Here is a 24,871-nt window from a genome sequence, read left to right on the forward strand (position 1 = left end):
GAGAGCCACGGCCCCCCTCCCCACTCAGATAACGGAGGAGACACAGTCCCCTCCTCCCCACGGGCAGACACACCCGCCTGGGAACCCCACGGGCGAGACACAGTCCCCCCTCCCAGAGAAGTCCCACGTGGAGACGCCCCCGAAGAGACCTTCTCATGGCCAACACGAGCCCTCCCACCACCAGGAGACAGCCCCCACCCAGGGAAGAAATGGCTCCAGAGGCAGGGGGCCCTCAGGAGAGAGGTCCCCCAGGCCCCTTAGGAGAAAAGACAACTCAGAGCTGTCCAGTCTTTCCCCAAAGTGCTGCAGGTCAGAGACCCCCAGAGCAGAGGTGCAGGGAGGGCCAGGACATCCCTTCCCGGACATGCTTCAGAGATCACTCCCTTCCCTGGGAAGAGAGGTGGCCCAAGACTGACATGCCTTAAGTCCTCCCAGGAATCCTGGGAGGAAAACAGGCTCCCCAGAGAGCCTGGGTAGGGGGAGACATGCTCCCATGGTCCCCAGCGGGAATACATGTCCCCCCAGAGACTCCCAAGGGGAGAGATAGGGGCTAGGGAGCCCCCAGAGGTGAGGGATGCTCCAGAGACCTTCCCCCTGGGATATGAGATACACTTCAGGGACCCAGGGAGAGAAATATGTCCCCGTATACCCTCCCCCTACCAAGAGACATGCTCTGAAGTAGGGGGTGTGGGGGCCGGCTAGGTCCCCTCTAGGAAGACACTGACTGGGTCCGGCTGGGTTTGAGGGGGTCTCCTCTGGCCAAATGTCGCCTATTTGTACATAAAACTGTACGCGACACAAGGCATTGGGGAAGGGCTTCACAGACCTAGGACCAACAGGAGCGGTCCCCAGTGCGGTCACCCATCCCCTGCCCACCTTTGGTTTCACCTCTCAAGTGCCCAGGTGGTGACAGACTCAGCGCACCCCGACCCCAACCAGGGGGCTGGGGGCTCTGCCTTGGCCTGTGGAAGGGCTCCTCCTCTGTGCTTCTCAGCCCTCCCAGCCATCTGGGCCACCCCTTCCTTCTGGCTTCTCCATTGTGCAAAATGCTTCTCTGCCCTTCCACCCAGTGCTCAGGGGTCTCCAAGACCAGAGCAGGATGCCCAGGCCACCAGGAGCTTCTGGGGGAGTCCACTGACCCCAGGAATGCCTCCTGTCTGGACCACCCTCTCCACCAAGCAAATGGGCCTCATACAATCTTCTTGCAAGGATCCTGACCTCCAAGACCCAGGAAGCCACTGCCCCACCAGCCGGGCACCTCATGTTAACCAACTCCACCACTATTGCACCTGCCCCGTTTGTGCAGGGGGAAGGGGCTGTCTCTTTAACAAGCCCCGGCCCACTTCCTGGGCCTCCCCCAGGGAAAGGAGCCTTTGGCTAACCCCTAGACCTGGTTGCTGCCTCCCCAGCTCACTCTACCCCCTGCCCTCCATAGAAGAGCTGTGCATGCTGGGGCCACCAGCCTAACAATGCTCTCCTTCCCAGCACTGTTACTCGAAGCCGAGTTAGGGGCAAGGAGCAGAGTTTAGGATAATTCTTCAGCCCCCTGGCTTTTCCGGGGTGGAGGTGGGGTCTCTGGGGTTACAGGAGTCAAGACCCCAGCAACACAGCTCCCAAAGGCACCAGACAACCCAGCAGCCTGTACCCACCTCTCCCATCCTTGGGCCACCCCCCAAGCTTAGACTAAGTCTAGCAAGGGCCATACCCTGAGTCTCCAGACTCCCAGCCTGGGCCCCTGGGGCGCTGGAGAGGTATGGGCCAAGGCAATGGGGGTTTCTGGAAGGAAGAGGGACTGAGGCTTTGAGATGGCCACAGTGGGAGATGGGGGCTCTACAGGATGCCCCTCACACCCTGGCCCCCTGAGGTGAAGAAAGGAATCCCACCTCATCATGGCTGACTGGGCTTCTCTGCCCCCCAATCTCCCTACCCACTCCCCCATGGGACCCCTGACCCTGGCAAAGGGAAGCCCAACTGGAAGAAGGGGGCCAGGAGCCCAGGGTGCCCTGAGGCAGCCCTTCCCACCCCGAGATCAAGGCAATGGTGGTTTTACAGGCTGACGGGTCAGTCATGGCAGGGGCTGGGGGATGGGGGGCAGGGAGGAAGCAGGGTATAGGTCCCCCCTATTGGGGGCAGCAATCAGCCACCCCCTGAGCAAACCTTCCTGCTCCCAACTCACCCAACCAGGCCAGAGGCACAGTCATCCCACCCCTGTCTAGCTGCCCCCACAGTCTCAGGGCCCCTCTGCGATGCTTATCGGGATGTGGGAGGGCCAGCCTGAGCGGGGATCTCCCCCCAGGGCACAGCGCAACAGTTCCAAAAAAATAGAGATTTGTATTTTTTTTAAAAAAAAATTAAATAAAAGCCCAGCTCTGCTGATAGGCAAATGTAACCCCCATCCCCACCCCCACCCCCCGTTGTGTCCCTGCCCTGCACCCCCATCCCGCCACGGCCCCAGGTATTTACAACATGGAACAATAGAGGCCTGGGGTGGGGGACACAGAGCAGGTTCCCCCAGAGGGGTCCCCCAAGACAACACAACATCAACGAGAAAAGTTGCAAATCAGGCAGAAATGGGGACATCATTCCAAGGTCCTTATATACAGACACTGCATGACCAGCAGGGAAGGGGGCCCAGGTGGGACAGGCATGGGCATGTGGTGGGCAGGTCAGCCCAGGAGTAGTATGGGAAGACAAGGCCTCCGCCCACTCCCACCCCCATCCCCACCCCACCTTTGGTAACAAAAGCCCTTCAGGGAGCCCCTGGTGGTCAGGAGATTCCTCTGGGAGTTCCCAGGGGAGGGGCTCCCCAGTTCAGCCCTGCTTCAGTGCTGGAATGGGGGCATCCTATCTCCGCCCTGGTCGGCCATGCGGGAAACAATGAATTAAAAGTGTGTTGCCCACCCCTGATTCCACCATCTACCCAAAGTAAGGGGGTGCTCCCTGGAAGTCGAGGGATGGGAGCCTAGTCACTGTAGAAGAGCTCTCTTGGGCGTCAGCTGGGGAAGCCCCATGAAGGGGAAGAAGGGGCTCCCTGGGGGCTGGGGGCTGAAGTGAGGGAAGAGGACCTGGACCCTGCATAGGGGAAGGGCAGTGTGGTCATGAGGCCAGCACTGCACCCCCCCCACACACACACACTTGGGGCCCTGGCCAGGAAGTCCACGCTGGAGGGGGTCAGGAGTGGGGCCCTGGAATGGGCCTATCTGGGAGCTGGCCGGCGGCTGGACAAGGGGTTGGCCGCAGGCCAGAAGGGGGCTCACAGGTAGATCTCGCGCTTGGCCGTCTGGGCAGATGCCGGTGCGGCTGCCGGTTGGAAGTCCGAGGTCTGGGTCAGGGGGATTTCCTCCAAGGTGGCCGAGTCCTTGCAGGAATCATGGCTACTGTGGGAGAAGGCACTGTAGGAGGGCAGGAGGCGCACGGGGGCCGTTTTGGTGTTCCGGTCTTCCGGGGGGCTGGGGCTGCCGGCGCCCGCAGGCTCCTGCCCTCCTCGGTCCTGGTAAGGCACGAAGGTGGAGAGTTTGAGGGCGCTGCTCTTGGTCCGGCGACTGGGAGACGACTGGCCGGGCATCCAGCATGTGTCAGAGTGACCAAACTCGCTGCACTCCCGGGTACATGTGCCCGTCATTGCGACATCAGGCAAAGGGCGCAGGTCTACAGGAGAGAGCCAGGACAGTCGTCAGGAAGGGCCTTGCGAAGCTCTGTGCCGGGCCTCCCACTGGCACCTCAGAACAGGGTGCACACACCCCCTGCCCACTGAGCTCAGAGGCACACATCCCCTCAAATAGACATACGCCCCCCACCATCCACCACATGCTCACTCTCCCTCTCACACACAAAATCCACCCTTAAATAGACACAGTCCTTCCATCCTCACCCACCCTCCAGCTCTGCTCGCGCACACCCACCAAATCTGCCCTCAGACTGGTGTGCGAATACGAAGCTCATCTACGCACTCCGTCATCCACAAATCTACCCTCCGACAGGGGTGAAGAAACCCCATCCTCATGTAAAGACTCTCTCTCTCTCTCTCTCTCTCTCTCTCTCTCTCTCTCTCTCACACACACACACACACACACACACACATGTCCTCATGTCCTCTCAGATAAGTGTGGGCACACAAGTCTACACTGGGCTTCTCTATCCTCAGACAAAGGGGGACACATACCTTCCTTCTGAACCCGCTCAAGCCTCCCCAGGCTCCAAGCTACCCTGGAACCCCACTCCGCCCCAGAGCAGCAAGGCCCTCCTGTAAAGCCATGAAGGAGACGAGCTTCTGTGTGGGGAGTTCACAGAGAAGCACACACTCACACACTCGCAAGCACACTCATGCAGCTCCTCCCCACCTCACTCCAGCCCCCTACACCAACCACCACCCCTGGCCTTGCCCCGGCTCCCTGCCCAGAACACCCACGGGAACAGGAGTTGGCTGCCTGACATCAGCAGTAGCCGGTGTGGTTGCTGGGCAGCAGGGTCTCCATGGGAACGGCTAAAGCCATGAGCACTTCCTGTTATAGTTGCCCCTGTCCTGCCCTCACTCAGGGACAGTACCAGGCCATGACCCCCCCTCAGGGGAGCAGCACCACCCACCTTGGTTTGGCCTCCAGCCAGTGCAAGGTGAGGAGGGGACAGCTCTGTTGTTAACCCTCCAAGTGCCAAGGCTCTTCAGCTCAGGGCAGAGTTGGGGGACCCACGGTAGCACGGAGCAGAGCAGGGGCACTGGGTGGGTGGGGCTGGGTGCTGGACCGAGTCCCCCAGACCCCAGAGTAGCTCCCACATACCTGGCACTCTGCCTCAGGGCCTGCTCCGACCAGCCGGCTCTGCGCGGGCACAAAAAGGACGAGATGGGCATGAGACAGAGCATGGAGGGGCAGGGTGGGGGCGAGGGCACTCTGAGATCTGGGGCTTGGGAGGTTAGAGAAGGGCCCAGTGCCTAAGGGGTGGAAGTGGACCTTTGCATCTTTTGGGGGATGCTGGGAGAGTTTGGACCGAGGGAGGGGGCGAGACCCAAGGACATCTCCAAGTCTTTCCATCCCAAGGGGAGGTTTATCAGTGTGCCCCTCCACAGGCAGCTATGGACACCTACACACACACACACACACACACACACACACAGCACCACATTCTCGCAGCTCACCCACCACATATTCCCACACTGACCTCTGCTCCAGCCAGGACCTTCCTTCTGCCATCACCGTCCAATCCCCTCCCAGATAAGCCTGCCCCTTCCCAGACCTCCCCACCCCCTTTCCTCAGCCAAACACTGCTTCTTCCCCCAAGGGGATAATAATACCCTTCTCTGAGATGCTCAAAGCCTCTGGGGTACCCTCCCTTTCCTCAAGGCCCTCTGACCTTGTTAGGGGACCCTCTTTATCTCAAGATTCCCGCAAGTAGAGTTAGGTTCCATTACCACTACTTGAGGCCTTTGGCCACCATTCTCAGGGGCCCTGTCCCCAGGGAGGCAGCAGAATGTGGTGCCCAATGCAAGGTCTTTGGAGCCAGAGAAGCCTGGGTTTGAATCCCCCCCAGCTCTGTTGCTTCCTATGTATAGTTGTGGGTAAGTGACTCACCCTCTCTGAGCCTCAGTTTCTTCCCCTGTAAAGTGGGAACCATAAAGTTTCAGGTCAGACAGAGTCGTGAAGACTAAATCAACATAGACCTGAGAGCACTCAGCACAGTGATCACTGCTGAACATCCAATGAGCTCAATAAATGGAGGATGTTCCCAAGGTCTTGTTGCCATTTCTGGCTTCTGCTCATTCCTGGGGTGCCCCACCATGCTGACGCCCCTCACCGTTCTCAGGGTGCTCCATCTCTCCTATGCTGCCATCGGGGGTGGTGCGCTCATAGTGATCCTCAGGCAGAGCCAGGGGACCGAGTCGGGGCCCTGAGGATGACTTGCTGGATGGTGTCTCGGACTCCTCCAGCCCACTGTCGTAGTAACTGTGCTGGGACGGGTCCTGTAGCTCCTGGGCCTGGCTGGTGGCGGAGAAGGTGACGCGGCGGTGAGGTAACTGCAGGGAGAGAACTTGTCACTGTGGGCTGGACAGGCTGCCCAATGGGGCCCCCAGCCTGAGCCAGGCTCACCCCCAGATCTTCCAGCCCCCTCAGCAGCAACCAAGAAGAGGCCGAGCCCCCCAGCACAGCACAGCCCCCAGAAGGCACACACCCTAATAGAGGACTTCCCCTTAATTCTAAGATAGCTCCCGGTACAGCCAAGACCACACACTGAAAGTTCCCACACAGCATAGGCCCCAATGTTAATATAGCCCCCAGGCCACCACGATAAGCCTAATCCAGTACAACCACCTGTTACAGCGCAGCCTCCAGATACTGGCGCAGCCTCGCTTTAATTCCAGAACAGCCAACATCAGAATAGCACAATACCAGCCAACTCCCGTAGTTCAAGCAGAGCCTTTAAACACTAGCAAGCCTCCAATTTCCAGAAAAGCTCCCTAAAAGCAGTATAGACTCCTAATTCCAAAACAGCTCACCAATACCACAACAGTTCCCTAATTTCCAAACAGCATCCCCCCAAACTCCAGCTCCTCACCTGTCTCCTTGCTCTGTAACTTCCCATTGCCTCCATCCACAGGAGTTGCCAACCTCTTTCTGATCCTGCTCCTTGGCCTGGTTTGTCATGCTGCAGGCAGCCTCAGGACTCCCTGCTGAGTCTGCTCCCACTCAGCCCCCCTGTCCCCACTCCAGAGAGGCCTGGGAGTGGAAAAGGTGGGAGGGGAGAAGGGAGCCAGATAACAAACCAGACACCTTGGGGGGTGGGAACGGGAACAATGGAAACTCCCTCATGCTCGAGATCAGGAAACATATTAACTGTAGAGGGCAGGGCCTGGGAAGACCTGGCATCCATCAGGAGGTTAGGAAGGCTGACCTCAAATGGACTCCTTCTAGGAAACAAGAAGGAGCTTCTGGGAAGGGCTGTGGACTTGGTGGAGCCAGGGCTTAGAAGCTTGGACTGGGGACTGGGGTGGGGGGAGTGGAACAGTGACAGGCTGCTCCCAGCCGGCTCCTATCTGCCTGCCACGGGTTAACGATCACCCCAGGAACCTGGCAACCTCAGCTTAGCACATGGCACAACCAGCCAGTCACCCAAACACCCACCTAGGACTGCCACCGGTGTTCCTGCCAACCATAAATGAAGAGTCGTGGAGGGCACAGAGCCAGGGCCCCTGGAGGGCAGGAGTGGGAGCCGCCCAGGCCCAGGGCCCTGCTGATGAGTCTCCAGGCTCCTTCCAATCCTCTAAGACTTTTTCAGAGCTTTGTCTTTCCTCTACAACCCTCAATAGGAGGTTTTGAAGACCCATCCTCCTGATACCCTACATAATCTCCATCCCATTCAAGGCAGCTGGGATGGGGGAGTCTGCTAGGACAGGGAGCTTTGGAGCTGATGGGAAGGCAGTTGGAAGGCAGCCCAGAACTGCCTTCCCATCTTGGCTCCCACCCCATCTTCAGGAAGAGGCAACCCTTCTTGGGATCCATGCTGTGATCTAAAACATTGAAGGATCTGGGTGACGACAGGCATGGTCCCCCAAATTGACCTGAACATTTGGGACTGAGAGGTTGTAAAGGAGCAGCGTCCACCTGGTGGAGTGAACAGCTCCAGGAGGGGGCTGGGGAGCACAGGGCAGTCTGCTTGTTGGGTGCTTCCCTCTCCTCCCTCTGCAGAACCCGCACCTGGGAATCTAAGGCTTCCATCCTGCCTGCTAGGCACATCACTTGGTATCTTTTCCCTATGATTCTTTTCTATAAAATAGAGGGTTGGGTCATACTCAACACCAAATGTTTCCTTTAATTCTCTACTATTAAATCTTACAAAGCCTAGATCCAAAAGCTCTCTCAAACCCTAGCCCTGAAGTTCTAGACACTTGCTGGATATTTCCAATTGGCTGTCTCTACTGGCCCTTCAGATATGTCTGCAACCAAATTCTTTTTCTTCAATCAGCTTCTGCAAAGGCAATGACCTCATCACTATCCAGTCACCCAGACTCAGAAGGATGATGTCTATCTACCTGGAAATCCTGGTACCTCTCCCCTCACTCCCCATTCCCACCCCATATTCAATTATCCCTTGAGTCCTATGGGTCTTTTCTCCTTAAGTTCAGCCAAATCCATCCATCCATCATCCTCATTGCCACCATCTTAGCTCAGACCATAGTTTCAATCCTGTACCTTCCCCTCTATTCCCTTTAAGTCTACCATACACTCCAGTGGACTTTGTAAAACTCAGTTCATCTAAATTGAGCTCTCAGGGGCTCCCATTTCCTCTTAAGGAACTTTCGGCAAGGCATCCGTGTCCTCTACAACTTAGTTTTTCTGTCTCATCTCTCAGTTCTCTCCTATACCCTCCACTCCAGCCAGAATACTCCCCTTTCTCCCTTCTCCTTGTCCCCAACCTGGTCATACTCACTCCTGACTCAGGAGTTGGCTCACAGGGCAAACCCTCCTGCCCAACTCCTACTGATCATGGAGTTTCACATTCCCTTTCCATGAGTCCACTCCCATGTCCTATGCAGGTCTTCCCATACTGTGCTCCTCAAGGAAAGGGAGAGGGCACTATGGTCAAATAAAATTGGAAAACCCAGAATTACATAGTTTAACAGGTTCCCCCTTTCTTGCAGGCTTCGCAGAGCCTTTAATAGGATAATGTGATAGTGCAGCTCTTACTACCAAAACTAACTTGATCATAGAAGGCCCCCCTCTTTTTTTTATCGCATAATGGTTAACAGCAGACTCTGGAAATCAGATCTCATGATGCTTTGTGCTTGAATTCTGACTTCATCGCTAACTAGTTTTCACTTCTGTAAAGTGAGCATTATAATGACTTATGTCACAAAGAGTTATGAGCATTGAATGAGCTAATTCACATCGAGTGCTTAGCATGGTAGGTTGCACCTAGTAAAAACTGAAAAAAAAAAAGAAAAAAAAAAAAAAGCAGCAGGTAGTAGCAGAAGTAGTCCTGGGACAAGTTGGGGAAAGTTTTTCTATGGCACTTCTCACGACACTTAAGATTCTCATTTACCTCATCTTCTCACTATTAAGTCTTGCACAAATGTGACCATTTAGCCTCGGGGTCTAGTACCATGCTGAGCACACAGCCTTTGTGTTTGGGTGATGACAATGGTGTTGCAGTTTGGTTGAGTCTAAATGTTGGGAGAAGGTATGCATTGTGGCTCCACCCACGATCTGAACTGAAGCCAAGTAAGGAATAACCGTCTGACTCTGGGAAAAGAAAAGGGGTGAAGGAGCTAAAGGAAGAGAAGAACTAGTGGCAGCAAGGTAGGAATAAAAGAGCAAGAATGATTGGTCAGGAGTTGCCTGAGCTCACCTTGGAGATGCTAATTTGTCCAGGAGAAATGAGATGAGACTAGATTTCACTTCCCCACACCCCACTCCTCCAAAGCCCCCAGGAGTTTTTACTTTGGGGCTACCCCCCAGGGCATGGGCGAGTTTGTGGACAGAATCAAAGCAGAGAGCTGGCGCCTGGGACCTCTTGGGAGTGTCTCAAGCCTCTTCAGTCGCCATGGAGACAGGTTGCCTCTGGCCTCAGAGACTCACTCAGGACCTGAGGTCCCTCACCCAGACTTTAGCCTCCCTCCCTCTAAGGCACAGCTAGGGAAGACCCAAGAGAGCAAGAAGTGAGAGATGGAGAGAGAGAGAGTGAGAGCCAGCAACGCAGGTGGCCAGAGCAAGGAGCTGAAGGAAGGGAGCGGGCAGGACTAGGATGCCTCTGCCCCAGTCAGCAGGGAGCACCCTAAAAGTGGGGATACAGAGCAGGTCAATTCAAGGACTTGAGAATTTCCTCCCCCTTCTCTGGGCCCTCCCTTGGGGCAGCCTAGGATGGTGATCATGGTGGGGGGACACAGGGCAGCGCCAGCTAATTGCTGGGTGTTGAGTGGTATTGGGATCTAGAGTCTGGGAAAGGGACTTGGGAAGATCTGGACCTGAAGGGGAGGTGGCTGGTATAATCAAGGACTTATCTGCCTTCACCTGAGACGCGCAGGCTGCACCCCACCCCACCCCACCCCACGAGGTGCTCTGGTCTGAGTCTGTCAGGCTCAGTATGGGCAGACTGGCAAAGTCAAGTCTCAGCCAGTGGGGAAAGGGCAGGAGTTGGGTGCAGCCCCACCTGCCCTTTCTTGGTGAAGACTGTCATTCCTAGGGAGACGGCCTCACAAATGTGGGGTAAGGGGACATGTTGAAGGATACTTGGAACGGGCACTTTCCCTGGGACAAGGACATGGACATAGGGGTAGATAGGAAGACGGTAAATTAAAAAGGTTGGAGCGGAGGGGCAAGTCTAGGATGTGGGAAGGGGCAGAAAGGGATGGGAAAATGGGGTCAGGACCTAAGGGCAAAGGGCTGTTTCCAGTCTCTCTCACTCCTTCTCTCAGTTCCAGGAAAATAAGAAACGAAAACTCCAAAAATAGAGAACTTTATTGTCAAAGATAAGCGTTTGGGACTGGGGCTGGGAAACTGGGGCCCAACCCAAGGAGCCTAGGGTGGGGAAGAGGGTGACACACAGTACATACAGAAGGCACAATTGGGGAGGCCCCTCCCTGACAGAGTCCCCGCCCACTTACCCAGCAGCACCCAGGTCTCCCATTTCCCTCTGGAGAAGCACCATGGCTGGTCTCGGATGGAGACCCAGGTTTGGAATAGACTTCACTTCCCTCCCCGTTTCTGCCTCCAAATCCTTCTGCTACTTGCCCATCAGCCCCCACCTGCCAGAACCGGCACCTGGTCCAGTGTCCGGGGATTTGACAAGTCACAGCCTCTCCCAGTGGTCAGGGAACAGGAGGAGATCACACCGTCCCTCAGTTTTCACTCTGTCTAACCTTCCCTGTCTGGGTGAGGCAACCAGGACCCCAGCATCCCCAGATCTTTGGTCCTACCTCCCGCCGCTCGCTTGGGCCGGCCCCACATGGGCTGCTGAGCACCTGGGCCCAACACACCTGCTCTGTCACTCCCACACTTCAGTCCAGATGGCCCCCTGGTAGGGGTGGGGTGGGGGCTGGGGCATGCTGAGCTGCAAGGGCTGGCCTACCTGCTTGCTGGGGTATTTGGGGGGATTGGTGCGGTAGCTGTAGTCGGAGTACTGCTCAGAGCCCGTGGACGTGGTGTCCCCAGTGCCCACGAATGTGTTTGCAGGCGGCAGGTCCTGCACCACCTGGTGCTTCTTGGAGGCTGAGGGTGACTGTGGCTGCAGCTGGATGGAAGGCAGTGGGGAGTTAGAGCGGTAGTGGCGGCCCAAGTCAGGGCTGCCTGGCGGGTAGTTGAGGGGCAGGTGGATGCGGGGGCTGTCCCCAGGGGCATCGCTCATCAGGTTGAACTTGAGGGACTTCTGCAGCCCGGCCTCGTCCTCGTCCTCCACTGGCTTCACAGGCTTCGGGGACTTGCTCTTCTTGCCCTTGCTTTTGTTTCCCTTGGAGGCTTTGCTGCTGGGCTTGGGGGCGTACAGGTCCTTGGTCTCCTTCTTACCGGCCTGGTAGCCGCTCTTGGCCTCCCGCTGCCGGCAGTAGCGCACAAGCACTGCCAGGGCGATGAGCAAGGCCACGGCCACCACACCAGCCACCACACCAAAGAGGATGTTGCCACGCTGCTTGGAGCGCTCATATTCTGGATCCCCAGCAATGTCGATGTCCAGTGGCGTATCCAGGCTGTGGCCCAGCAGGTTCTCCAGCAGCGTGCGGTTGGTCAGGGTCTCATTGACATAGAGGTGGACCAAGGCTGTGCCGTAGCGTGGGGGCTTGCCACGGTCGCTGACCTTCACCACTAGACGGTGCAGCCCATGGTGGCGCCGCTCAATCTCCTTCTCCAGGGTGATGGCACCTGAATGTGACCCAATCTGGAAGAGTCCGTAAGGGTTGCCACCAGCAATGCTATAGGTCAGCTCAGCATTGACACCAGAGTCAATGTCCTCAGCTGTCACCTGGCTGACCGTCTCACCAAGACGTGTCTGGGGGGTCAGCAGCCGGTGGGAGGTGTTGGAAGGGGCGGTGATAAAGGGTGCATTGTCATTCTCATCCAGCACATTGATAGTGACGCCAACGTAAGCTGAGCGAGGTGGGACGCCACCGTCCACCGCCTTCAGCTGGAAGGTGTAGGTGCTTTGCTGCTCCCGATCAAAGCTCAGGCTGGAGAGGATGGTGCCTGTGCCATTCTGGATCACAAAGTCACCATTGTCCTGCTCCACTGTGAGCTGTATCTGGGCATTCTCCCCCTTGTCCCCATCAATGACAGTCACCATGCCCACTGGACTCAGTGCTGGCATGTTCTCCATCACGGAGAAGTTGTAGCCACTTAGCATAAACTTGGGGTCATTGTCATTGTAGTCCAGCACATTGATGAGGACAGTGGCTGTGCCCTGGAGGCTGGGGCTACCCCGGTCAGCTGCCACCACCTTCAATTCATAGTTTTCCCGCTGTTCCCGATCAAGGGATGTCTTTACCCGGATCTCTCCAGTCTGGGGTGAAATGGTGAAGAGGCCCTTGGCAGCCGGCTCAGGCTCCAGAGAGTAAACCAGCTCAGCATTGGAGCCCGAGTCGGCATCACTGGCCGTGACCTCCGCCACCACTTCACCCGGCTTGTTGTTCTCCAGGAAGCTGACCTCCGTGACGCTCTGGGTGAAGACAGGTGCATTGTCATTGATGTCCACCACTTGCACCTTGAGAGAGTTGGTGCTAGAGAGTGGGGGGTTGCCGGAGTCCACGGCAACAATCTCAATGGTGTAGTCTTTGACCTTCTCGTAGTCCAGTGGGCTGGTGGTCTGCAGGAAGTACTTCTTCTTGCTGTCACTTCCCGTCTCACTGGCCTGGCGTAGCTGGAAGGGCACGTCCCCTGCTACCACACAGGTGACAGCTGCATTCTCTCCCTCATCGCGGTCAGATACCTGCACCAGGGCCACTGCTGTCTCCTCTGACACGTCCTCTGAGATGTTAGCCATCCCATCTTGATGGGTCACCAGGCCTATGCCCCGGATCTCAATGGTGGGGGCGTTGTCGTTCATGTCCTTCACGGTCACCACCACCTGGGCACGGGCACTCTTGGGGTTGGTGCCTCGGTCCTTGGCAAGCACGGAGAAACGCAGGGTGCTTAGGTCCTCACGGTCCACGGGGCCCTGCACAGTGATAAGTCCAGTGTTCCTGTCCAGTCGCAGAAGACGCCTCACGACTTCAGGTGCCTGGTGGAACATGTAGTCTATCTCTGCGTTGGCACCTTGGTCTGAGTCATTGGCCTTCACCTACAGAGCAGGGGAGAAAAACAAGGACAACAGTTATGGGTTCGTCCAGAATAGCAAATTAAGAGATGCACGTGCTGCCTTTCAAACGAGCACAGCAGACTTGACTGATCTAACGTGGCACCCTTTCCAAAGGAGCACGTGTCCTGCCCTTTTCCTAATCCTGACCCTCTCACACATCTCCCTGGTCTATTTCCCTAAGGAGCACAGATGCTGCCTGCAACTCCTCAACAGTGCTACCAGCAACTACTCGAGATGGGAGCAGGCAGAGTTAAATCTACTGATCATTCCTGTACTAATCTGCCCGAATATGGGAATGAGGATCCCGTTGTCCAACTAGTACAACCCTTCCACCCAATTAAACTGGCCTTCAACCCTTCTGAAGAGCTGGATAGGTGTGAGCAGTAGAGATGGTGTGTGTGCATGACATATGTATAATACGCCTGCATGCATATACACGTGTGATTATGGGTGACTGTGGGAAAAAGTATGTGTGTCTGTGCCTATGTGTGTTTGCACATGAGTAGAGACCCACAAGTCCTGGAGGACACAGGTGAGGGGATTTCTTTTGAAAGCAGCCAGGTAGGTATATGGGTCACAGGGAGCTGGCCAGGCCACTGTTTTGTCAAACCAGGGAAACCTGTTTCAGCAGCTTCTTCCCCTCCCACTGGGCCGGTGCTGGCTAGGCACCAACTTGAGGAATCCAGCAGAGCCTGCAGTGAGGAGGGAGGGGTTGGTGCAGGCCACAGAGCCTGCTGGCAGCAGGCTGGGCTCCCAGCATCAAACAATGAACCGTCTGTCCCTTTGCATCGGCACGCCCTCCCATGCCAGCACCGACACACACTCTATACAAACACGGGGGCAACAGGAACCTGGTTGAAATGGCCATGAGGTAGATACTACAGAATGTGATGACAGGTTGGGTGAGGGATGAGGGGGGAGAAAGGGACAGACATAATTTGGCAGAGCTCTGGGGAGCAGAGCAGAAGGGTCCTAGGTTCAAATCCGAGCTCCACCACTTCCCAACTATGTGACTTCAGGCCAATTATTTAATCTCCCCAAGCCTCAGTCTACAAATATATAAAATGGGGATAACAATAGGTCCTATTTCATGGGACTGTGGTAAGGACTAAACAGAATAATATGTGTAAGTGCCTAACACTGCCTGGCACATTGACTCCTCTTTTAGTCCATCCATCCATCCATCCTCCTATCTGTCCATCTCTGAAGATCAGTGCTAACACAGGGCTGGGCACCGCACCTAATGGGCCCTCAAGACACTGCTAGTCTCTTCTCCTTCCCGCCATAACTTTTTCAATAGTGGAGACACCTGGACATGGGTTCCCAGCTATCCTGGTCTCTGCTCACTCCTCTGAAAGACAAACAGTTACTCCTCATCCTTCAACCCACACCCACACCCCCCAACTATCTGTCCCCAACATTTTCATTATGATTCCCATTGTCTCCCTCTCTAGATAGGTCACCCAGCTTATCTGTCTCTCCTGACATTTTACCTCCCTTTGTCTGTCTAGGACTTAACTTCTGCCTATTTCCCTTCCATCCTTGCTCAGTTCTCTCTGCCTCCTTCCAACTGCCAGTTCTCTCCCATCCTCTCTCTGCTGCCCTATCTACCTCTAGTCTTGTGTATGCCCAGTCTCCTGCTTCACCCACTGGGAGGGGTGTTAGCTACTACACACACATAGGCTCTGAAGCCAGACTGCTGGGCATGGCCAAGGTGAGACCTGAAAATATAGGCTGGATGATATCAGGCAATTTTCCTAATCTCTACGGACTCAGTTTCCCATCTGTGAAATGGGGATAATGCTTACCTTGTACTGTGGGGATTACATGACAGAATACCTATAATGTGTTTAGAGCAGTCCTGGCACCTAGGCTATTATTATTCACCATCCCCGACTGTCTGTCTCCCTTTTCTTTCTCAGTCTCTCTTCTATAGGTTCCAATCCACCAGCCTCTAAAAAAAGGGTTGAAACTCCTGCCCATGCCCACTTCAGCTTGAGGTCCTAGGACGAAGGCTCTTTTCTTAGGATGGGTAACGGTGTCCAGGGCAGGCCAAGCCCTCCTCAGCTCCCTCACATCAAAGACAGACAGCTGCAGCCCAGGGGGAAGGAGAAAGGAGCTGGGGCTGGCAGGAGGCCAAGCTGAGATGACAGTGGGAGATACGCCCACCTGTCTGCAGGGACGCTTTCTTGCTCCCTCCCAGGCCCTGGCCCTACCAAGCTGCCCAGCCCCTGGGGCAGTTCCCATGGAGTGGGGTGCTGAGAACTTCAGCAGAGGCAACCAAACCCCCCACTGTGCCAAGCACCCCACACCCATGGCACCCCATGCCTAGTGGAGGAAGCCGCATACAGACTTCTGAGTAGTTTTCTGAGGACCTGCCTGGCTACAATGATCTCATCTGCCTTTGTCAAGGAGGGAGGCAAAGTAAGGCTCCGTTCTCCCGCTTCAGGAAAATCTCACATTTAAAGGGCCCCTGGTTGGGAAGATGGTCTCTTCTCTAGAGAGATTCTATTTGGACAAAAGGTGACTCCCTTGTTCCAGCTTGGCTCCCGTGTCTGGGGGACGGTCAATTGACTTGGGAGAGGGTTTTACTTGTTGGAGATTTTTCCAACTGGAGTCTGCCTTGGGGGTGGGGGGATTACCGGTCACATGCTATGTCACTGTCACTGAAGCAGCTTGAAAGAGGAAAGTAATATCAGCTGCTAGGGTGGGGTAGGGCTTGTGGGAAGGTCTTGCACAGTAGCCTGTGGTTTCCCCTTTCAGTGAAGGGAATTCTCACCAGTTTAGGGTGGGCTCCTATTTCAAAAGGAGGGTCACCCTGACAGTGAGGTGGAGGGGACTCTCACCTGGATGACCGAGTGGCCTATTGGGCTGTTCTCAGACAGCTCGGCCTCGTAGGAGGGCCGCTCGAATTTGGGGGCGTTGTCATTGGTGTCCGTCACAGTGACGCGCAGCAGGGCACTGCTGGCACGCGGGGGGTTGCCACCATCCTGCACCTTGATGGTGAGGTCATAGGAGTCCTGGCGCTCCCGGTCCAGGTTGCCCATCACGATGAGCTGTGGCTGTTTCCCATCCTGGTCCTCTGCCACCTGCAGCCCAAATAGATCGTGGGCCTCGGGCCCGGCCTGCAGCTCATAGGATGCCACACCGTTGGGGCCAGCATCACGGTCTGAAGCCACTGGGATGGAGAAGAGTGAGCCGATGTTGGTGTTCTCAGGGATGGTCAGCGTGATGACTGGTGAGGCGAAGTTGGGTGTGTTGTCATTGATGTCCTGTACCTCTATGTGGCCCTCAAGCAGCCGGGGACTGCCATTCTGCACGAGGTCCGTGATGGACACCTCGAACTCCAGGATGCAGGGCTCACCAGGGGACTGGTTTTGGCATTCGCGGAGCCCCTCGCGGTCGATAGAGGTCTCGGTGGTGAAGATGTCACCTGTCTTGCCATCCACCCGCAGGTACGGGGCGCCTACCTCTAGTTTGTACAGGTGGCCCACGTCTGGTAAACCGTAGTCAGCTGCGAGGCTCCCAATGAGGGTGTTGGGTGGCTGTTCTTCCAGCACCTTGTACAACACCTGCGTAGTGTGGCCTGGGGATGGAGCCAGCAGGAGTAGCAGCAGTGCCAGCAGCAAGGGGGGCATCGACAATCCTTGCCCCCCACGGCCTGGGCTGGGCCTCAGGGGCCCCATCCGGGCAGGCTCTGGAATCAGGAAGGCTGAAAGGGGAAAAGGCAAAACAGGCAGTCAGCTAACAGGAAGAATCTGGCCCTGAGGGCTGCCCAGAGCCAGCCCCCCACTCTCCCTCTCCCACCTACACACTGCTCTCCTAGAAGGAGAGCTCAGCCCAGCACAGAACCCTGATTCCGGGCCCCAGAACCCTAAGTCTCACCCGAAGCTGGGTGTAGCAGTGGTGTCTGCCCAGCTGGAGGAGCCGGTAAGGGACCTGGAACAGGTCTAGAGCAGCTCCCGCCCATGGAACGCCCTGACCCACCTGACTCTCCCTCCTTCCCGCCCTGCTCAGTGCTTTGCCCAACACCTCCTTCTCACCAGCATCTGCCTTAGTCACCCATGGTAATTACCCTGATACCAAGATAGAGAGAGACAGCTAGTGGAAGGGTGAGGCCTCAAGCATCCCCCCCCCCGCCACACATACACATACATTACAAAAGAGACACAGGTACCCCTTACACCCCAGACCCTGGATCACTACTGCCCACACTGAGGGCCACTCGTTGGCTGGAGGGGATAATGTCTCATTTCTCTTCTGAGATGCCAAGTCAAAGTATGTGTATGAGATATGACATCTCAAATCCTTGTCTGACAAAAAATAACCCATAGTGCCTAATGTCCCCCAACCCCCATGAAGGGCCAGCTTGAACTGGGCACCAATCAAGGCCTGAGAACAAGGTTGAGGACTAAGTGCTAGCCCTCCCCAAACACACATGCCCCGGACCATGCACACATGTGTACACATAGGATTCCCAGGGCTCCTCCCGCTCCCTCTCTGCCTTCCACTGGGGGTGCGGGGGAAGACACCATAGGTGTGTGGTAGACAGTAAAGGCCAGGACTGGGGTCAGGACTGTGATCAGGACTAGCCCAGGAATTGGAACAGGAAGCTGCCCTGCCCTGCCCTTAGCAACGGGGAGCCCAGCAGGTCTCACTGGGACAGAGGTGCCAGTAACACCACCAGCCTTTCCCGACCCTACCTCCTCCCCTGCTCAGTCTCTTGATATGAACATGTGGCTCTATTTGATCCTTATCCCGGCAAACATCTGGCCTCTATTTCACACCTGGCCCCTCCCTACCTTAACGGGTCCAGTCCCATCTCTCCCTGCCCACCCCCAAATCCTTCCAATGAGTCCTGTATTCCCTAGCCAAGCGCAGGTGGCACGCCCAACACCACAATGACCCATTTCTTCGGCCTGTCCCCCCGTAGCTTTGAGGCTGGGCATTTGTAGACCCCAGCCAGACCTGCCAGCCACCGTCCCAGTCTTGACTCCCTCCTCCTCTCCAGCTAAACCAAGGCCAGCCCCTCAATTCAAATCCAAAGTCTTTGGCCCAGCATTTTCAGCAAAGGGCTCAGGTTCAATCTCTTTTCCCCACTGATACCCAGAATACCTGCCCCACACCTGGAAATTCTACTCCAGGCTGTATGACAGACCACACTCACCCCACCGAAAGCCTGCTTTGGTGCCTTAGGAATCTTTCCCAGGTCTCCCCACCCCACAGTGACCTCTCCTGCCTCCAACGCACAGCCACTTATTGTCTGCCCCAATCCCTCAGCCATGACTCACTACTACCCGGTGCAGCAGTGATTCATTGCTAAGGGATTGGGGCATATTGTGCACCTATCCCTGTGTCCTCTGCCTCTCCAGGCAAACACCAAACATCCTGAAGGAAGGGACAGAGCTCCCTACCTTCATCCCCCCTCCCCACCCAGGCTCCTTCACAAATCTGGGCACTACAGGTGCTCATTCATGCATTTACAATGTGCCAAGCTTTGTCCTGGGTCCTGGGACACAGCAGCGAGCAGGGCAGATACAATCTGCTCCTGTGGAGCTGGCAATGGTTCTAACTCAATGACAGTTTTGTGTGGCTGTACCCATTTGGCACATGTAAGGCAGCAGCAAGGTGGAGAAGAGCAGCGACTATGACATCGAACAGGGTGGGGCAAACCCCAGCTGTCACTTCCTGGCTGAACGAACTGGAGCCAATAATATAAAGCCTCAGTTTCCTGATCTGTAAAATGGGGATTCTACTACCTATTTCCTAGGGAGTTTGAAATGATGTGGGCTAAATGCTGAGCACAGTGAGCACTCAACAAATGCCCCTAAAAGCACAATTGTTGTGATGTAGTTGTTTTGGGATATAATCTGTGAATTGTTTGTCTTTCCTACAAGACTGAGCAGAGAGCAGGAGAGCCCCTGCTTTGTTTACTACTAAATCCTCAAGATCCCATCCTGACTCCGAATACAGTAGGCACTCAGCAAGGGCTCCAGAATGACTGATTGTTTAGCTCCCAGGCTTACCCGCTCCTGGCACTTTTGGTGGTCCTGGCTTGTTTTCTTGCCTGTTCCCCTACTGAGAACCTGCAAGGCTCAAACTTAATCTTTCTCTATTTCAGTCCATAGTAGACTCTCAGCAAATGCTCACTGAACACACAGATTCCTTACTCAAGTCAAACACTTCACTTCCTCCCCATGGCCCGCCCAAGGCACAGCCCCTCCCTGGTCACTTCTCAGAATGTCCTTAAAGTATGCGAGACCATTATCAGATGAGTGTGTGTTTGTTCCCAACCGCAATCTTAATCTCTTTAAAAGAAGGAGGAATTTCCCTGCCCTCCCTGGACCTCTCTCTATTCTGAAAGAGACACAGGAAAAAAAAAAAATCAAATAGACTGTTACACAATGTAAAAAACTAAAATAAAATGGAGGAATTTGTCAGATGTTCCATTTGGATTCACTCTCCAGGCCTTTACCTTCATAGACTAAACACAGGGCTTATCTGACCATCATGTCCCAACCCAAACACACCTGTCTCCAAAGAAACTCATTCCCTTCTGGGCACCTTATTCTGCCCCCCCCCCACCACCACCCCCCAACCCCCATAGCACACACACAACTCCACAACTCAGGATCACTGTGCGCCCAGTTCCATGCGTACGTCTTGGCAGAGTGGGGGTCACCAGGGAATTACCCTAAACCTGACAAAGAGTAGAAATAAGGTAGTGACTGCTTGCCTCCACTCACTCTCTTCAGATCAAGGATTCTTAAGCTTTTTGGGTCACATCCCCCTCTATGAATTTTTATGAAACTATGGTTTAGATTTTTCCAAGAAAAATGAATGCCACAAGTTTTAGCTACAAATTCAGAGGCCCATGGTCTGGCAGAGTTAGGGTGACTGACTAGTAGCTAGGGCTTCCTTCCCCACCTCCAGATCACAACCTGAGGCTCTAAACCTTCAGGCCTCCCAGCAGCATAAACACAACAGCTTGTGACCTGCCCCATATTCTCTCTCCCCTCCCCTCCCCCCCACGCTACCTCCAACAAGCAGAGGAGCCAGGAAAGGACTGTGGTATCTAGCTAACTTTTGAGTTGGAGAAAGAACCACTAAGAACTATCAAGGCAAGGAAGTGGGGGGGAAGGGGTGTTCCTAAGAGGTAGGAAGAATGGGGGCGGGGAGATGGGGGTGGGGAGGGTACCCAGAGTAGGGGCAAGAGTTGAAGAGGATTTAGGCCCTTGAAGCACCTGGAGAGTTCCTTTAAAATTAGGATTTTTCTGGCCCCACCCTTAGGAATTCTGATCCGGAGAAAGGACCTGGAGAAATCTCCAGGTAGCAGGAAGCAATGGCCCTGAACTTTTAAGAGACAAATTTGAGATACACTAAATCCTAGGAGTTGGAAGTGCGAACTCTATCATCATCACTTTTACCATCATCTTCGCTATTATCACCAGGACCCAAGTTAACACTCCCTGATATTTTTCTACATTTACATACATTATTTCATCCAATCCTCCCACCCCTCTGAAGTGAGTACTGTTTATTACTACACGGCTCCCCACAACGGATGATAAAATTGAGGCTCAAAAAGAATAATTCCTTGTCTTAGGTCAAAGAAGTAGTAAGTGGAAGTCAGGGTTTGAGAAAGAAGAATGCCTCTTCACATCCCAAAGTCTGGGGGAAAGACTGGACGGGGGAGGGAAAGTCAACAGAAATCACCCCTGAGGCTAGAATATGATGTTTGCTATGTACCCCCACCCCCACCCCAACACACACACACACACACACACACACACACACACACACACACCCTGGGCTGCCAAACCTGCCAGGCAAGGAGGGAAACAGAAAGAGAGGGCCTAGGGTTCAAGGTCTGAAGGACCCCAGGCCTCCCAGGCTGTTTCAGGGACCCTAGGGCTGCAGGGCAATTCAGAGCAGCCATGAACAGCAATGAGGCGGCCCTTCCTCACCCCTGCTCCCAACATCCCTGAACTTTGTCCGAGTGGTTAGTTATTGGAAGTCATTGGTCCCAGACGGCAGACTTTGAAGCCCTTATCTCTGCCCCTCCCCAAGCCCTGGTTGACTTCCTGGCAAGGCTTGTCCCCACCTCCGCCCAGTGACATGGGCACCCAGGACCCTGAGAAACCAGAGCCTCAGCAGGGACACTGACTCATCCTTCTCAGGCTTAAGGAGCACAGTGAGGTGGTGTGAGGGGGCAGAATCCAGGGAAGGTCAAGGAAAAACAACATCTGTGTCAACATCTGGGGAGGGAGGAGAGCAGTGGTGAGGGTTCACCTGGAACCTTCATTTCCAGCCCACCTGGGGGACCGAGTCCACTTCCTGCTGAATGCTTTGGCGGAAAAGGAAACACACAGAGACAGCTATCAACTTCCCAGTGCCCAGGTCAGCCCTGGACCCCCAGCCCCGACCCCTGCTCTGTTTGTTACACAACAGGCACAACATGTGAACACACACACCCAGGGACAAAGTGAATGTCTGGAGAGGAGGATAAGTAAGCAGGGCTGTGCGGGGTGGAGCTGTTCAGAGGCCTCCCACAGTGAACACAACCCTCCATTAACCTTTGCAGAGCTTCCAGCCACCTGCATTCTTCAGATTATCGGGGCTCAAACCATTGCTCCACCACTTCCCAGCTGTGTGACCTTGGCCTAGTGACTTCACCTTTCTGAACCTATTTCCACACTGAACTGGAAGTAATAAATCCTGCCTCTTGAAGTTATTTGGGAGCTCTATTACATTATAAAGGATATATAAACATATATATCACTCGTTATCACTGACTAGAGCATTTTATTCACAGCATCAAGCACACAGTAGGTACTCATTGGTTGACTCGATCCCCTGCCAGTTGGGAAGACCTATGAAGGCAAGGATGGTATGTATACTATTACTGCATGGCATCCCCACCAGCCACCATGGGCCCTAGCAGAGAGGTGCCCCATGCATTGTTGAAAGAATCAGTCTGCAGCACCAACTCTCCTTGCTCATGGTAGGGGCAGCCCTCACCCTGTATCAGAAGGGCCTCCTCCATCTCCTCTCCCCCCAGCCTTGATTCCCACTAAGCCACACCCCCACCCTTGCGGGCCCCCTCCTGGCCCTTCCATCCCACTCTTCCCAGCAGTTAGCTCACTCTCTCTCTGTAGCCCAGCTTCCCTGAAGAACAGCCACCGCAGCAGCTCCTCTGCCAGGAGGACACCAGACCCGCAGGACACCCCTTTCCAGCTGATCCCTTTTGGAATTGGGGACTGGGGAGGGGGGGGGAGAGCAGGGAAACCAGGCCTGCTCCCCTACCTCACTGCCCCCAGCCATCTCTGGAGGTCTTTCTTATTCCTATCCCCTCAATCCCACCCCATGGCCTGGTCTAGTTGTAATTACAAATGTCAATCCGTGCAGACCCCCCACGTCAAGAAAGTGACACCCTGCCCCTCCCCAGACACACACCCAGACCTCGGCGGTTACAAACACCTTCTGGGTGCCCTCTTTCCTGGCAGTACACGAGGGTTGGCCCAGAGTAATGGAAGGCTCCCTGCGCCTTCCGTCACGACGTCCTGGACTCTGCCGGCCAGGGCAGCCCCCTGCCTACGCCGCCGTGGTCAGCGGGCGCTCCCCGCACACACCCCGTGCGCGGGGCGTCTCCTCCCAGAGAACGCAGGAGAGCTGGGGGTGGGGGAGAGGGGTGATGGCGACAGTTCCTCCACCAGCCTCGGGCTCGGGCGGCTCCACCCCCACCCGGCGGCGCCGGGCCTTGGGAGCTCCAGGCAAGGTGGAGGCACCGCGCGGTGAGAACACGCATTGGCCACCGGGCCCCTGGCGCCCCCAGCCCCACGGACCGCTGCGGGGAATCTCTCCTCCGCATCTCCGGCCTCTGCCTAGGGTCTCCCGCAAGCCCGCGTCGGCCGGAGCCACGCGGCGGGCGCCGGGGGGGATCCGGCGCCGGAATCACTAAGCGGCGAGCCAGGCCCGGAGGGGACGTCCCCATAAAACCGACCCTCCCGCGGCGGGCGGCCAAGGGGTCTTCGCTCGGCGCTCAATCCTCAAAGACCTCATCGCCGCCCCAAATATTTCCTGGTAGAAGGAATAGTCGCCGACCACTCCTGGGGGAACTGAGGCCACAAGTCTGGGCTCCGGAGGATAACTAGGGGGAAGGGGTGCGAGCGCATCTCACCTACCAATTCTGCTCCTTCTGGCCCCAGGGCCTTGCCGGCGCACAAGACTCAGGCCTGGAGCTGGGGACCCGCGGAGGGGCGCCCAGGTGTGAGAGGAAACAGGTGTGCTGGGGACCCAGGTGGCTCAGAGGACGCAGCTACAGGGTCCGAAGAGGGTCTCAATGACCTCCCCAGGCTGGCTCCCTCTGCAAAGGGACCAAGGGCCCTGGAGCCCTGGGGAGCGGGATGGCGCGACCGGCCAGGTCCAGCTGGTTCCGGGAATACCCGGTCGGCCCAGCCCCGGAGTGGGAGTAAGGGAGGCGCCGGAGGGGAAGCCGGCCCGGCGGCCTCCAGTGTTCCCGCGGTGCAGATATTTACAATAACAATGCGATTAAGGTGAAGGGGCATTAGGGGCTCCCCGGGTGGCCCCGGCTTCCGCCGACGGAATCTGGTCTCCGAGGGAGAGGGACAGAGTGTGTGTTTGTGTGTCAAGCTGCAAGGTGTACTGTGACACTGTTGGTGTAAGATGTGTGAGACGCCCACCGTTAGGGGATTTTGTGTTTGTGATCGCGAGGCGCTGCTGCAGGTGCTTTCCCGGGTTAGGGTGTGTGCGCTCAAGGTGTGTGCTGAGACACTGGCTGTATGTTTCCGTGGGTGCAGTCGAGGGGTGCAAGCCGACCTGTGATGTGTGCCTATGTTCTGGCCAGGGAGTAGGTAACATCATTTGTGTGAGGGGATGTTCCTTAAAGGAATATATGTGCGTGAGGCTAGGCTTTAAGTGTTCATCTAGGGGCACTGTGGCCGAGGCACTCTTACACGAGGGCACGGGGTTGTGCTTGTGTCCGAATGTCACACCGGCTGCTTTCCGTGGTTCTGTGTGGCCACGGGTTGTGTGTCCCTGCCGTTGAACGTGCAGGCGCTGGAGCGGCTTCTGAGCCAGTGCCGGTGCCCCAGTGGGCGCTGGTGTTCGGGAGGTATGTCTGTGCACATATGAACGGATGTATGTGTGCGTGTACATATGTCCGTGGTCTGGTCCTCGGGGTGCCCTCGGGAGCTGGAAGCGCCCGCGCGAGCAAAGCTCGCTGCCCAACAAGTGTGTGGATGAGGGTCCTTGCTGTTTCGTCCTCAGGGAGCCCCCCAACACACAAACACACACTGAGGGCTGCGCGCCTCCCCCAAACCATCTCCATCCCGCGCGCTCCTAGAGTCTCCTTATCCCCGCGGCTCCAAGCGAGCGTGGGTGCGGGACGCCGAAACTGGGGTCCGGTTCAGCACCCCCTCTCCTCGCTCCGCTTCTCGCCGCGGACCTTGGAGGCCAGGGTGCTCCGGCCGCAATCCCCACTCCAAGCTCCCAGCCTCTCCCACCTCTGCCCCGGCGCGTGGAGCATCGACAGGGCCCCCTTGGCCTCGCTCGAATGAGCGCCCCTCCCGCAGCTCCCGTC

General features: G+C 55.9%; 1 protein-coding gene across 7 annotated transcripts in view; it reads right to left on the reverse strand.

Annotated features, from left to right (window-relative positions):
* PCDH1 (protocadherin 1) overlaps positions 1 to 23,712 on the reverse strand; it is a 37,892-nt gene extending 14,180 nt beyond the window's left edge. For 2 of the 7 annotated variants that reach the window (XM_014529106.1, XM_014529104.1), the window contains exons 1-5: positions 17,155 to 17,254; positions 16,116 to 16,981; positions 11,056 to 13,251; positions 5,788 to 6,007; positions 3,258 to 3,648 (exon numbers count right to left, since the gene is read on the reverse strand). In XM_014529106.1, coding sequence (XP_014384592.1) covers positions 3,258 to 3,648; positions 5,788 to 6,007; positions 11,056 to 13,251; positions 16,116 to 16,981; positions 17,155 to 17,239 — 3,758 coding nt within the window. In that variant the 5' untranslated portion in view covers positions 17,240 to 17,254. Of the gene's footprint in view, positions 1 to 694; positions 3,649 to 4,775; positions 4,815 to 5,787; positions 6,008 to 6,546; positions 6,708 to 11,055; positions 13,252 to 16,115; positions 16,982 to 17,154; positions 17,255 to 18,753; positions 18,986 to 23,453 lie in introns of those variants that run through there. The other 5 variants (XM_014529107.1, XM_005881086.2, XM_014529108.1 and 2 more) reach the window with 5 other exon arrangements.
* Between the last annotated feature and the right edge of the window lie 1,159 nt (positions 23,713 to 24,871).

This window comes from Myotis brandtii, unplaced genomic scaffold, assembly GCF_000412655.1.
Source record: "Myotis brandtii unplaced genomic scaffold, ASM41265v1 scaffold668, whole genome shotgun sequence".
NCBI lineage: Eukaryota > Metazoa > Chordata > Mammalia > Chiroptera > Vespertilionidae > Myotis > Myotis brandtii.